The following is a 13646-nucleotide window of genomic DNA, read 5'->3' as shown; positions in this document are numbered from 1 at the left end:
TTTCTGCTGTTTTAAAAAGGGGATATGCAGTATGGCAACAATCACTGCGCAATGGCTATCAGCCTAAAACGCTCTCCAACTAAAAGGGTTAGCCCTTGTACTGAATCCTACTCAGCTTGTAATCACAAACACATCATCTGTACTTGGTGTAAAACAAATGAGCACATAAATAGATGATGCTGTTCAAAAACTATTCCTGCTTGACAGATGACACTTTGTTTGTGTTAATATGTTAGGTAACACGTTAAATACATGGTGCGTGTGATCATTTTCAAAGGTTGTAGCGTGACTACACGCACGGCTATCTGCACAAACACCAATCAGAGGTTGAGGGGGAAGCCACATACATACTGAAAGAGAAACAAGGAATTTCCACTATTCCGAGGTCATTTCTGCCCACGTCACCAAATTACACACATTACAAGAACAATATGACATCATTCCTGAACACTTCAGACAAAATACACAGTCTTAAAATGTGAAAGAAAACTACTTCTCTGTGGGCTGCTAAATTCTACACCACATCCAGTTCAAACCAAGCACTTAACTGTGAAAAGCCTAAGATAATGACGCAGAGGGCCACTGGTTGGGTCAGGGCGTTTCAGCCTTGTAGCGTAACAGAAGGCTAAGAGTATCATTACTGTCTCGGTGGATGTGTGGTCCGTTCTGTGATACCTACATATTTAGTGGTTAAGAGTGTCCTCAACAAGAGAAGTGTAGCACAGCCTTATAAAGCAAACACTCCAGTCAAGCTATTTTTTATCTCCGAACAAGACTACTACACATCTCGGCTGGTAGGTAGTACCCCTCTCAGGGTTGTTATCCTGTTGGAGTAGCTTCAAAATTCAGATTCAAGACTCCCTGTATGTGACAAAGTAAAGCAACCCCCTAACTGAACCTTATCCATATAGTAGGGATGATGTTATTTTTTTCCTGTGAACACTAAGTCGATATGGCTTACCACAATCCTCTCATTTTCTTTCATCCAATACTAATTTAGGAAAAAGTCTGCTTGAAATGTCAGTTCAATTCTTAGGTATCACTTCAAATGGGTGTCAATTATTGTGTCCAGGCCATTTTCATTTCTACACTATTTAAAATCTGTATGTTACATCAAAAAATAAAAACCAATGCATAGATTCTGTAAAACATGGAATAAAAAATGGTGGATGCCAACTACTATTGTCAGTTTGAAAAGAGTTAAGAGGAAATTGTTCGGATTTGTTGTAAACCTATAGTGTCTTTTACTGGTCAGGTCCTCTACATGGTGTGGGGGAGGGAAGGTAGAGGGATAGCATAAATCTCTTGCACCTTATGCTTTCCTACTGAAACTCAACACCTGCAGGTAAACAGAAGAACATAGAGATACATGTGTCACATGGCTGTGTACACCCTCCATAGGCCAACATCTCTGTTAAGTAGACAATGACCCGAGGCCCAGAAAACTCAGGCCTTCAACCATGTCTTTTCAACAGGTACTGGGGTTCTCAGTTCTCACATGGCAGCATTTAACAGGATGAAATTATTAATGCCTCTGCTTACCCTCCTACTTTGTGGACAAATATCATTGAATTTCAAGATTTTTTTTTTGGAAGAATGTTGCAATAATTGTTTATGCCACTGTCATGTAGGCCAAACATGTCTCTCTTTTAAAAAAGGAATTTATTGAGCACTGGCACCCAATTGGAAACAGCTATCAGCTTTAGGTTATATGACACGAATGTGTTTTGCACTGAAAATAAGCAAAGGGGGAACATTGAGTCAAAGCTTATCTCTACATTTTCCCTGAGACATTGCAGACACAAGGCAGCAGGAACAAACGGACGTCTTCAATCCAATTCAAGATCAATTTTCCCTTCCGATTGTCATCAGTTAGCCATATGATGCCTGTGCGGAGGCTTATGTTCATAGCAGAAAGCCTAAATCAATTAAATGCTGAGATTTAATGAGGTCAAGACCATGCGTGTGTGTGGGGTGGAGGGTTGTCAACAGTGCTAATGCCAAATATGGATCATGCGTCAACACCCAAAACAATAATCAATTTAGGGCCACTCTGATTTCTGTGGTGTGGCCAGAGTAAATACCATAAGAATGGAAAAAGGGCACAGGTCTGAAATTTTCTAAATGAACAACATGGTTTCACACAACGGTGATGGACTCCTATTGATTCCATGCCTGTATACGGTTAATGAGTACAGAATGCAACAAACATACAGTTTGGCCTTTATCGAGTACAAATGCCAAACACCATAGCAAAACTGATTTGAATTGTTTTTAACTGCTCCACAGAAAGTACAAGCAATGTAAACACATCGCACATGTCATATATGCTAGTGATAGATTGCATGCCATCCAATCTGGTTTCATGACCTCCCGACCTTGAATGAACAGAGGTCAAGCGCCACCTGGCCTTGGTTAAGTGTATGAGAATTAAATTTAATGCGACTGACATTTCAACCATGTTTAACAAACTGCATGAATAACACTGAAAGAGTACCAGAGAGCACATGAGTCCAGAGAGAGTGTGCAAAAGATGCTAGACATATTACTTTATTTGCCATTTGTGTTGTCTAATCTAATTCAGCATAATTCTATTTCGTAATTTAGTATGTGATGTAACTACAGTTGCAGACTCAAGTGCCTGTGAACGCTGACAACCACAGATTGACCTATGACAGCGCTCTCGTATGAACGGGTCAAACACAGGTTAAGAGTGTGTATATGAAAGAGATATCTGTTGAACATAGGAATGCTAGAGGCTGTGCACATGAAGCCAACACTGACTGCCTGATGCTGAGATTTATCATTCGGCTGCAGTGTTTGGATTCCACATAGTGTTTAGCTGATAAAAAACAGACAAACACTCCAGTAGAAATAAGGGCAAACAAGAAAATGCCAACCCCATAACGAATGATTTCTGTATTAAACTTCAAACTGTCATTATTCATTTCAAATCTTTCTTTAAACGCATTATCTGGTGACTCAACAGTTTATGTTTGCGAGGATGGTTAAAAGTAGTTATCACAGCTGTCCTAGAGGGACGTACTAACAGAGCCATCGTCAGTATTTCAAAGTCAAATATGTAAAACAACGCAAATAGGACACAGTCACAAAACGCAATTTACTGTGATGCAGAATGATGCAGGAAACAAAACTACATTCAAAAACATTTGGCAGACAAAATGCTGTCTCCCTCATGGTGAAAATAGGGGCTCATTCTCGTCATGTAATTCCAGCTGCATGTTTATTACATTACATTACATTACATTACGATCATTTGGCAGACGCTTTTATCCAAAGCGACTTACATTACATTACCACCCTTCGCAGAGGGGGTAGCAATTGAGGGTTCGGTGCCTTGCTCAGGGGCACCTCGGCAGGGGCTCGAACCAGCAACCCTCCGGTTCCCAAGCGGAAGCACTACCTACTACTAGCTACTGCCTCCCACGTTATAACCTGCTTTGGGAATAATGACAAAGGCACGCCTACGTCACGGTCTCACCCATTTCCACTTGGCACGGGTGATTCACTTAAATGACAACACCAGAATAGAGTGCAGGGGCATCATATTGATTTATTTCCACTGACACATTAAGGAGTGTTGAAAAACTCTTGCTTACGATAGTCTGTAAATCTGCACTGTCATCATTTCCAAAAAATCCCAGCACCAGAGACACCGGGGACTTTCCGGCCCTAAATTAGCACATGAATTGGGCGTGTGTGGTAGCCTGATTAGAAGGATTCAAACCTCTCAAAGAAGGAATCCCACTGACTGCACCACAGCACGTTTCCCTAAAACTAAAACTCAAAGCGTTGTGGAGAGTAGAGCATGAGAACCTACACTTCCACTCTAAGTCATGTGATGACCAGTCATAACTTCAAGTGACATTTTACGCAACGCATACTGATGCCTGTACAAAGACAGTGGTTGTTTTCTGTGGATGTGTGTACATTTTTGGTTTCAGAAGTGGTAGTTATGATTAGACTGAAGTCACTTAAACAAGAGGGGAACAGGGCATTGCCACATTATCTTTACAACATAAGGTGCATGATTCCTGACATACTGCGACAGTGGAGATGATAAAGTCTCTATTGTGAACTCTAACAGTGTGTTGTTTATACATGGCTATTTTTAAGTGTTACTGTCGTTTGTTTTTTGGTAACAAATGTAAAAACTCAAGAATATCAATACAATATAAAGAATCTTGTATGTATGTAGCAACATTTTCACTACGCAGTTAATAGTCAATTCTATTAAATAATGTGGTTTGAATTGAGGGATTCTTTGCTCTACTGTGTTCTGTCAAATTATCTCAAATCACATTCAGTGCATCTAACCTGTTAGCAGTGACTACACAACATGCTTGTCATGCCCCATTTACAGACTATTAACAAACAAGCAGGGGAGCTCAACTGAAGAGCTCAATATTAGATTAGAGGCAGTAGAGGACACAAAAAACTGCAGATTATATAAATGGATGCCTTTCCATTTAAAAGAGCATGGGTTGCTCCTTAGTTTACTTAGAATTAATTCAGGCCAGAAGTCCACAGAGGAGCAGATGGTGTCCTGTCTGGTGTTACAGGGGTCACAGCTTACAAATCTGAGAGACGGAGCTTAAATAAACTATTCCCCAGCCACAGTCTCCTCCCAAAACTACCAGAGATGAACTCTGATTCAATTTCCAAATGTAACTAAACACTGTTCTTCAAACCAAACTTTTCATCTACAATCAACTCAAGCCTTTACAAGAAAAAACAAAACAAAACCCATGACATAATCCTGTGGCAGTGTCAAAAAATAAACAAAACAAGCACTTGAAGGTAAAGAGAAAAACAAACACGACAGGAGCCGCTACGAACACAGACAGCTGAGCCCAAATGTCAAAACCATTACTTCCAACAGCCCGAAACAAGTTACTAATCGCAAGACACCAAATGAATACATTCTATGATAACCATTTCATAATCAACATCCGTATTGCCAAGTACAATTTGTGAAAGACTTGCATTTTAAATAGTTTAAGTAGTTTTACCTCACAGAAAGAAGACCTGGCTGGTTGCCTCTCATCATCTTCATAAGGATGAACCCAAGGTGACGCCATCATTCCAGTTCAGTGTTTCAAGTGTGGTTATCTATGAATGGCCATATCGAAATGGCAGCTCCGGCTGGATGCAAGAAAAGAGGTTTTGTCCAATTCACACCACCATTTCTGTTGAATGGATTACTCCACCTGTTGAAGAGCAGGAAAGGTAGATTTGTGTTATTGTTGTATTGTATATGTCTGATCTAATGAGTTTGTTTGGATGTGACATATTCTTTATTTTCTTATAACTTTATACTGTATGTGTGTGTGGGTGATAGCAGACAATCAGCTTTGTGTCTGTGTTCTTCTTCATATGTGATGCGTTTGACTCATGACTTTGTAAAACATTAAACTATGACAGCGGTGGAAACTGCCTATGTTGTATTATAATGTGTAATTGTAAGCAGAGATGCGAGTACAACTCAGTTTACAAAAGGTGCCAAGGGAAATAACTCTAAGACAATGTGTACACACGGCAGCACCACACTACATGTGTGTGCTTAAGAGGAAGGCGGTGAAATAACGAACCGCATCATCACCACGTTATTCCTGAAACACACATTTAGATTTTGGATCGAAGCACAACAACGTGCACAGGCGACACAGCGAAATGAATGGCTGGCAACAAGTGGACTACAGAGGGAGGCGGTGCAAAATAAATGTCCGTTAAGATAAAAAAAACTATTCACTTCAAATACATAAAACTGTGGTTATGGGGTAAGAGTCTGTTAGATTTGTTGGCGTTTTTATGAGTCGACTCTCAGAAAGTGGTGGAATAAAGGAGGTCGTGTTTTGTGTGGTAGACGACATCAATGGTCAACCGAAACACGAAGGGAGCGTGTCGGGCTGTTGTTCTCAAGCGACCGAGTGGTCAAAGTAGCCTTCCTTTGATACTTTCAATAAAATAACACCACAAAAAATTTCAAATAAACAAGAAACATGTTATGCCACCACTTTCCACCGTAGCAACTGCGTGAACGCCACTTTAAAAGCAGTAAAGAGCAACAACTACGGCAACAGGCTGCTAGTTGCTGTTAGCATCTATGCTAACAGTGGAGTTTAAACAAAGTTACCTGTGTAGTTCAGCAGCGTCGTTACACACGGACAACAGCGGCGACGGGAGTCCGTAAAATCAAGGAGCCGACGTGAAATCATTGCGTGAGGGCAAAAAGATAGTGCGGCGATGTCATAATTTAATATTTAAAACTACAGAAAGCTTCCCGGTGATTATTCCAGATCCACTCGGAGGAGGCGCATGGTGCAGTTTTGTAGCATGAATATTTGCTTCCAGCTTTCCCGACACTCTCCGAGTCCACCTTCGACCCATAGGACACTCCCGGCCAATCACAGGTGGCGTTGTATTGGACTAGTCCAATCACGTGCTTCCTTACAAAACGTCGCTCCTCCGCTGCTGAAAGGTGGTGTTTTTCAACTATTCCATTGGAGTTTGGCACCGTAATCTGTGGAAAACGATCGGTACAAGCACACGAGCGGTGGGTGAGAAGTCCACGGCTGTAAAACTCCCTTTTTATACTTTTAATAGTGTCATTTTCTCTCGGTTTGCTTATAAACAACACGGCTGAATGAAAAGTCACATGTCCTGGTTCAAAGCGAGGTCGAGCAGGGCTGGCGTGAGGATAGCAGTAGATGTGGAATGTGAATACACACGTACCACACACACACACACACCACTTAAATGTCTGGTCTCTGCCATTATATGCTCCCCAAAGCAAACTATTCAAATGAAGCTTTAAACCGCCATGGCACTCCCTTACCACATACAATCTGAGACTTTAAAACTGTTCCAATTCCCAGGGCCCTGACAAATGTCCTCTTTATTCCTTTCCAACAGAAGGGCCCACCTGTTCTTTGGATTGGCAGCTTTTGTTGCAGAGGTCACTTTAGGGAGGAGACTTTCACAAAGCTGTCCTGTCCTGCCAGTTTAACTTCAACTCACTTTACTATTGGGTGTAACACGATTTGATAATAACTGATCACAGAGGCCAATTTCACTGGTACATCACTAACACCTTAACAATCCATGAAAAAAAAAACATAAACCAACTAGAATAGGAGTGTGATACAGTTGGTTTGCTTTCCTAAGACATTTACTATTATCCCAGAGCTCATTTCTGTTGAAAGGTCACAGTGTCAATTCACTGTAATCCCCAGTGGACCACTGTACCAGGTGAAAAACGGTTTTGTTTTTATAGCACTTCTTGTCCCCTGCTTACACCGGGAGTCATGTGTCAGGTGTATACAAAGCAGCTCGCATAACTTATTCTCTTTTGTCCCCTTTACTGTCTGTACTTCAGCAGCACCTAACCTAGATTTTGACCTAATGTTTCCAAGTTAAAGTCATTCAAGTTTCCAACTGTCAACACAACTGAAAAAGATGCGAACAACAGCGCAGCCTTTAACAAAAACACAGATTTCGGAAAGGAAATTAATGAAGGAGCCTTTTATTTTCTGTTTGTAACATGATCATGAATTAAAATCCCAGTGGCTTATTGTAACAAAACAGCAAAGGATTCTATAAAAATGATCAGAACACATCATTCAACGTGATACTGTGATGAGTCAGAGGGCTCCTTTGTCTAACATCAGCCTAAGTGAAACACAACGGACATTTTGTTATTTATCCTGTGAGCTACACAAATTTCCCTTTTAATAAAACATCTGAAATCAACATCGAAAGGGAAAGAGAACAAAGTCGTAAGATTAGAGACACAACACACAAAACATGGGGGAGAAAACATAATTTACAGTATCCAAAGTTGTAAAAATGTAAATACCAAACGCCCCCACAGTACCTGGCTACATCTAGAATACTGAAAACCAAAAGGAGGTAGTTAGTGTGCCTCCTGTTCATAAAACCATTTGCCAGTGACAGTTGACAGAGACAGAGACAAATTACCGATGACGTTAAAAAGGCATTATATGTCAGAAAAGGCAGTCAAATATGAAACAAACAAGGAGCAACCCCCTTCGTTTTGTAAATCAGCTGAAATGTTGAGGTCACAAATATCTACATACAAGTCTTATATACAAGATGAAGATAGCTTTCAAGTTGGAATAAAACTAACATCCTAGTGTTGCACATCTTATTCAGTTTTTGTAAACAGAAGTTGAAGATGTAGCTGCAAGAAATGTCGAAGTTCTTTGTTAAAATAACCAGTTACATGTCCAGGTCTATTGTTACACATTAGATAGAAGGAATGTTATGATAAGACAAGGCTGCTTGAGCTCCATAGCAGCTGTGAGTGAATCACATCTCTCGGGGAAAATGCTCAAGCCTTGCCATTAGAAGTCATCGCTTGGAAAAAAGTTCCCCCAGTTTTGCAGCCCTTTACCTAAAGCTTATATTTCATCTTCCCATTCTCGCTGATCACACAGATATGCTGGAAAAGGGGAAACATGTCAAAGCAGAGAAGTGAGTTAAAAAAATAATAACTACACTTTTGATAATGACATGATGATGCAATCATGAACCAAACAGGATCACAGAACAAAAAGACAGTCACTTACATTGAGGTCTCTGAAGTATTCATTGTAGTCTAAGGCATAGCCAACCACAAAACGATTGGGTATATCAAAGCCAACATCTGAAATCAGAGACGAGACTGTTGTGAAGTGCAAAGCCGTGCACCACTGACTCACAGGCCAACAAGTTGCAGCGATTGTTTTAAAAGGCAATAAAACACTTGAGTCATGGAGCAAGAAGGTTCGGTCAGGTACATACAGTCGGGAAGACATGTTGAGTGAAGTGGCAGCCTCTTCACCAGTAATCTTAGGAAAATATAAGCAGACATTATAAGACACAAGAGTTGTTGTTCCGGAACAGCGGCACCTGTGTCGCTTATTGTCTCAGTCAAGACCTGAGAGCGGAAATGAAGGGACAACGGCGCCTGCTTTGTTTGACAACTTACCCAGCTACTTTGATCATTTTGGGCCTGAAGCCTTCGACGTGATTCAGGAGAGTCTTCATCGTCTTCCCTGTGTCTACAATGGCCTTGGGAGGGGGACAGAGAAAGACAATGTTGAAACTGTCCAAGTGAAAAAGGTTGAACTTTCTCTCATTGGAGTACTACTGAAGAGGAAGATACGTGCCCTCATCACACAACCATTCCTCTAAATGGTACTCTTCTGAAAAAGGGGAAGGTGAAAAAACAACATGTTGTGAATCACACATACGAGCCCATCTGACGTCTTACAGAACAGAGAAGTGCAACTCAAGGTGAAACCCTAAAGTATACATATGGGTTGGGTTTACCCTACACACACATTTTCCACAAAGATAAGATGTGATCGGGAAAACTGTGCGCCATAAAAATGACCCCTGATGATGACAAACAGGCAAAAGTGTCGGCAAGTCTTTGTGTCGAATCAGGATCTGAACCCAAAACTTCTTCTCTTGAACCGCCTCCCACACATCAACACAAATCCAATGAAATCCATCTGCTGACCGTGTTGTTGTAGCTGGAACGTGCAATTTGCAACATTCCACCCAGGCATTGTTTATCCATTAAAATGCCTACAAAAGAAGTCAGAACCTAAAGACCGAATTGATTGTTCACTTATTCCCATTGTAGTTATTCTGCCAAAAAGAAAGGCTGTGTTCTTGTGGATAGACTCTCAGATGTAGGCCAGGCCAATTAAAAACTTTGGCTAACTTCACTCCTGTTGGACAGACAACTTCAGATGGCTCCTCTGACCTGGACAGCCAATCACTGCAGTAAATAAAGCAAACGTGATGGGCCTATTTTGTGATGTGCAGAGGAAAGACAGAAACAAAAACATGCTTGACTCACCTCCACAATCAGTACGTTCTTAAGTGAGCATGACGAAGCGAGAGAGAGGAGGAGGAGGGAGAAAGGAAACAGTTACTCATGGTTAGGGATGTGCGACAAAACAGCTTCTGATCACAGTCTAAGATAACACTCAAACGCTTGTGTGCACTTTGCAATCTTAAATAAACACAACATAGACTAACAAGACAGAAAAGCTGTAACCTATAAAAGGAAATAGTCATCTATAATCATTTGTACTTTGACAATCAGCTGTGCGATATTAGTAAGACTTTTATACAAACACACCAGGAAAATGTTATTCTCACCCAGTTAGGCAAACTTTTTTATTTTGTCACACTGAAATTGTTGAAATTCTGCACATACTCGTCTAATCAACAGCAGACAAGCGGCCAGTATTTAAGTTGGACTTGCAATCTAAGCTTCACTTTACTTATCTAGGTCAAGAAAAAAAAAGAAAGAGTGAGACTGCAAACTCTTTTGACTGCCAAATGACTGGAGCTGTGCTGCAGGATACTCCACTTTCTCAGTAAATGATGCATCTGAGCATGTAGTCATGCTTTGTCTGGGCCTCATTATTCATACAGAGATTTATTTAAAGAGCAGTCGGCCCTAGAGGAACATAAAAGCCATATATTAAACTGTGAATCATGGTAGGTGCAACATTAAATATGAAATGTGCTTTATGTCAAACAACAATGAGGTCACTTCTTCCAGCGTTCAGTTACTGGTGTGTGACTAAATTTAGTTGTACATCACAGAGAGCTCAGGGATTTGACAAGCACACTTAAAATACTGCGCGAGCAAAGCGACCGTCAGTGAGTCAAGCTTACCACCTCATGTTCCATTCATGTTTCAGGCGTCTGTGCCACGCCTGACTACAGTGTGCGTGTGTGTGTGTGTATGCGTATGTGTGAGTATAGCGAAGGGGGGCCATGTGTGTGTGTGTGTGTGTGTGTGACTGTGAGTGTTCAGATCAGCTGATAGTGAAAAGTCTGCATCATCTATAACTCCCCTCCCGTTATGGTTGCCGACATGTGTAGACTCGCTCTCTTTCGCATGATGTCTTCCTGTCTACTTCAGTTGAGAAAATGCGGGGACAATGGGGCTGAAATATTCATACAGAATATTATAAATTTACATTTTAAATGCACATCGATTCACATGAATATAACGTCCAACAAGCACAGATTTGACACTTTGCCTCCACTAGGATCAAACTGTTTTTAAAAGTCACATATGGTTCAGCGGGGAGATCTGCTGATCATTTGTCCGTCACTGGGTTTGTCACTAACTGCCATGTTTCATATCCTTTGCGGAAGTACTGAACCTTTTCCTCAGGGATGGAGAGAAATAGCACATTATAGGGAAGGCTGCCCTCTTGAGGCTGCCGTCTATTGATACCCGTCATCCCTTTTCCAGTTGATCTGTTTTAACTGTACGTGTATCTGAAACGTGTTTCACTAGGGTTGGACATTTGACACAGCGGTTTTCAATGATTGATAAAGTTACCTTTCCAGTTAAAAAAGACAAATCCTCAGCCCCGACTATGTGGAGATCCTCTGTCGACTGGTCATTCTACAAAAGAAAGAGCAATTGTTGTTTATTTACAACTGTTAAACAGCGCAAAATATCTGTTATACTGACTAGTAAACACACTTCCTAAGTAAAAGACATGATCCCTACTCCGACATAATGTTTAATGAGGAAAGCAACTGATATTGAGCCTTTTTGTGCATTTGTGTTTGTCTATAAACATATACAGCTATATTGCATGCCTAAGAATCATATGTGCATGCAACCATCATGGCTGATCCTCTTAGGTATTAAGGGCACATGTTCACTCAGGCTCCTCAGGCCAAACTGTCCCTGTCCAAGTGCCTCCTGCAATAACATGGACAGGGTCTCACCAGGTAGCTCTTGAGCCGGATAAAGTGGACCCTCATGGGGATGGTGCGGCTGGAGTTGCAGCTGAGGGCCTTGATCCTGTCCACCAAGTCGGCACAGAACTGGTAACCTCCTTTCAGCACACCCAGCACCACGATGTCATGGTCCCCCAGCTCATCCATGATGTTCCGTGCCAGGCGTTCTGTCCTGGAAACAACTTGAAAAGTGAACTTCCTCTTTAATCATGTTCAAGTCCCAAGAGGGCACTGAGTCTGCTGGAGATCAAGGTCATGTCTAGCTTCACAGGCGTTTCAGACCAAAGTTTCATTTTGCTTTACATCTAGTTTTATTCAACACCATAATACTTAATTTGTGGGTTTTTCAAGAGATTTAGAGCAAATATAGAACATTGCAATACTACACATCAAACCTAAAGCAGCCCCCTGACCTATTTGAGGGTTTTCATGTGTATCTCTCAGTGTTGTACCTGTCCATAATGACGCCATGTGGAATGTAGACACACTCTAAATCTTCGGCGTAGTGAGCAGGATAGCTGAAGAGATCTAAACTGTATCCCGGCCAGTCATCTTTAATCTGGGAGGAAACGGGCAGAGAAACGCTACATTAGAGGCGCCATTTGTGATCGTTTAGTTGTAAAAGTTAGATATAAGATCTCCTAGTGGTGATACAAAGTGGCATGTTTCTTGGTTGCGTCATGTCCACAGAGTTGTGCAAACGTCTGCGATCTGCGCTGCAACCAAACGTGTATCCAGGAATTAGAAAAGTTTCCCTTGCACTCTTGGACGCCGCCGCTCGTCGCAAACCTTAACTGTTCGCTTTCTTATTTACCACAATCCTGTCGCGTCCTCCTCCGCGTTGCACAGCAAAGTCTTCCATGTTGTTTTTGCCCCGACACAAAGAGGGTTTTGTCTTGAAGAAAGTGGCCCTGGTGTGACGATTTGGTGCGGAGAAGCGAGGAAGGAGGAGCATCGGAGTGAAGGAACGTTCCCACTCTTCAACCGCGAATAATGTTTGAATCCCTTTAGGTTGCAGCACAGCGTGTAGCCGCAAGGGGCGCTGTAACACAACACTTTCTTCCCACCAAAGACGCCATCTGTGTCACTATCGTTATTCTCTTTTACACAAAGAATAAAGGTTTAATAGATATTACACTCGGTTTTTAACAACAAACGCAATCTTAATACGATCCGAGCCAGGATTTAATAGTCAGTACATAACATTCAGCAGACCACAGCTGTTTTATCTGAGATTAGGTTTATCTGGCATGTGATCTGGATTTGTTCCCAGAAAGGTTTCAGAACTTTCCATCTTTGAATTCTTCAGATCCATGTCCAGGATCGCTTTACCCACACTATTTGTTCTATAACCCAGGTGAACATGAAAACAATGGGCTGTGCAAAGACATTGTGAGGAGCAGTGGCTTAAATGAAGTTAAAGGAGTACTATCCCATGGGGTTGAACCTACAACCGGTTGATCTCACTAGTATCATGTGGAGGGATTGGAGGACCTGGTGGTAGTAGCGCAGAAATGGCAGTGGTTGGCAGTGGAATGAACGATGACCTAGGTTGGGAGAGGTGGCAGGTTTGATCCAAGGGCCTAGTAACTGAGTAACTGAGTAATCAGATTACACATTATGAGTAATGTAAAGGGGGAGTTAACCTATTTCTGCAGGCTGTTCAGAGATACAGGCAGCTCCATCAATAGGTCTGGACTTTGACCTATCGCATACTGCTACATCATTACTTGTTAAAAAGATCTGACATACAAATTAGTTAGAACACACACACACACACAGAACAAATAATACATAACATGCTGTGTCTGCTTGTTGTAAATACAGAGGTT

General features: G+C 41.5%; 2 protein-coding genes across 3 annotated transcripts in view; both read right to left on the bottom strand.

Annotated features, from left to right (window-relative positions):
• The window catches only part of arhgap21b (Rho GTPase activating protein 21b), a 29935-nt gene extending 23549 nt beyond the window's left edge, over positions 1-6386 (bottom strand). For both annotated transcript variants that reach the window (XM_076144674.1, XM_076144675.1), the window contains exons 1-2: positions 6158-6386; positions 5034-5231 (exon numbers count right to left, since the gene is read on the bottom strand). In XM_076144674.1, the coding sequence (XP_076000789.1) occupies positions 5034-5105 (72 nt within the window). In that variant the 5' untranslated portion in view covers positions 5106-5231; positions 6158-6386. The remainder of the gene's footprint in view (positions 1-5033; positions 5232-6157) is intronic.
• A 1157-nt stretch (positions 6387-7543) lies between these two features.
• On the bottom strand, positions 7544-12786 carry LOC142994361 (hypoxanthine-guanine phosphoribosyltransferase-like). The gene is made up of 9 exons (XM_076145154.1): positions 12629-12786; positions 12267-12373; positions 11803-11986; positions 11405-11470; positions 9896-9913; positions 9014-9096; positions 8827-8873; positions 8613-8689; positions 7544-8485 (listed from the first exon to the last, which is right to left on the bottom strand). Exons 1-9 carry the CDS (start codon positions 12767-12769, stop codon positions 8438-8440), a joined length of 771 nt encoding a protein of 256 aa, XP_076001269.1. The 5' UTR covers positions 12770-12786; the 3' UTR covers positions 7544-8437.
• Positions 12787-13646: the final 860 nt, after the last annotated feature.

The sequence above is a fragment of the Genypterus blacodes genome, unplaced genomic scaffold (genome assembly GCF_046128005.1).
Source record: "Genypterus blacodes isolate CSIRO-AG114 ecotype Tasmania unplaced genomic scaffold, CSIRO-AGI_Gbla_v1 ptg000029l_1, whole genome shotgun sequence".
Classification (NCBI taxonomy): domain Eukaryota; kingdom Metazoa; phylum Chordata; class Actinopteri; order Ophidiiformes; family Ophidiidae; genus Genypterus; species Genypterus blacodes.
Note: the sequence above shows the minus strand (reverse complement) of the source record. Positions and strands in the feature narration are given on the sequence as shown.

Coding starts and splice junctions, on each gene's coding strand:
- LOC142994361 (XM_076145154.1), bottom strand. CDS start 12,769: ATGCTCCTCCTTCCTCGCTTCTCCGCACCAAATCGTCACACCAGGGCC. Junction 8,690..8,826: donor CTCAACATGTCTTCCCGACT/GTATGTACCTGA, acceptor CTCTGATTTCAG/ATGTTGGCTTTGATATACCC. Junction 8,486..8,612: donor AATACTTCAGAGACCTCAAT/GTAAGTGACTGT, acceptor CCCCTTTTCCAG/CATATCTGTGTGATCAGCGA.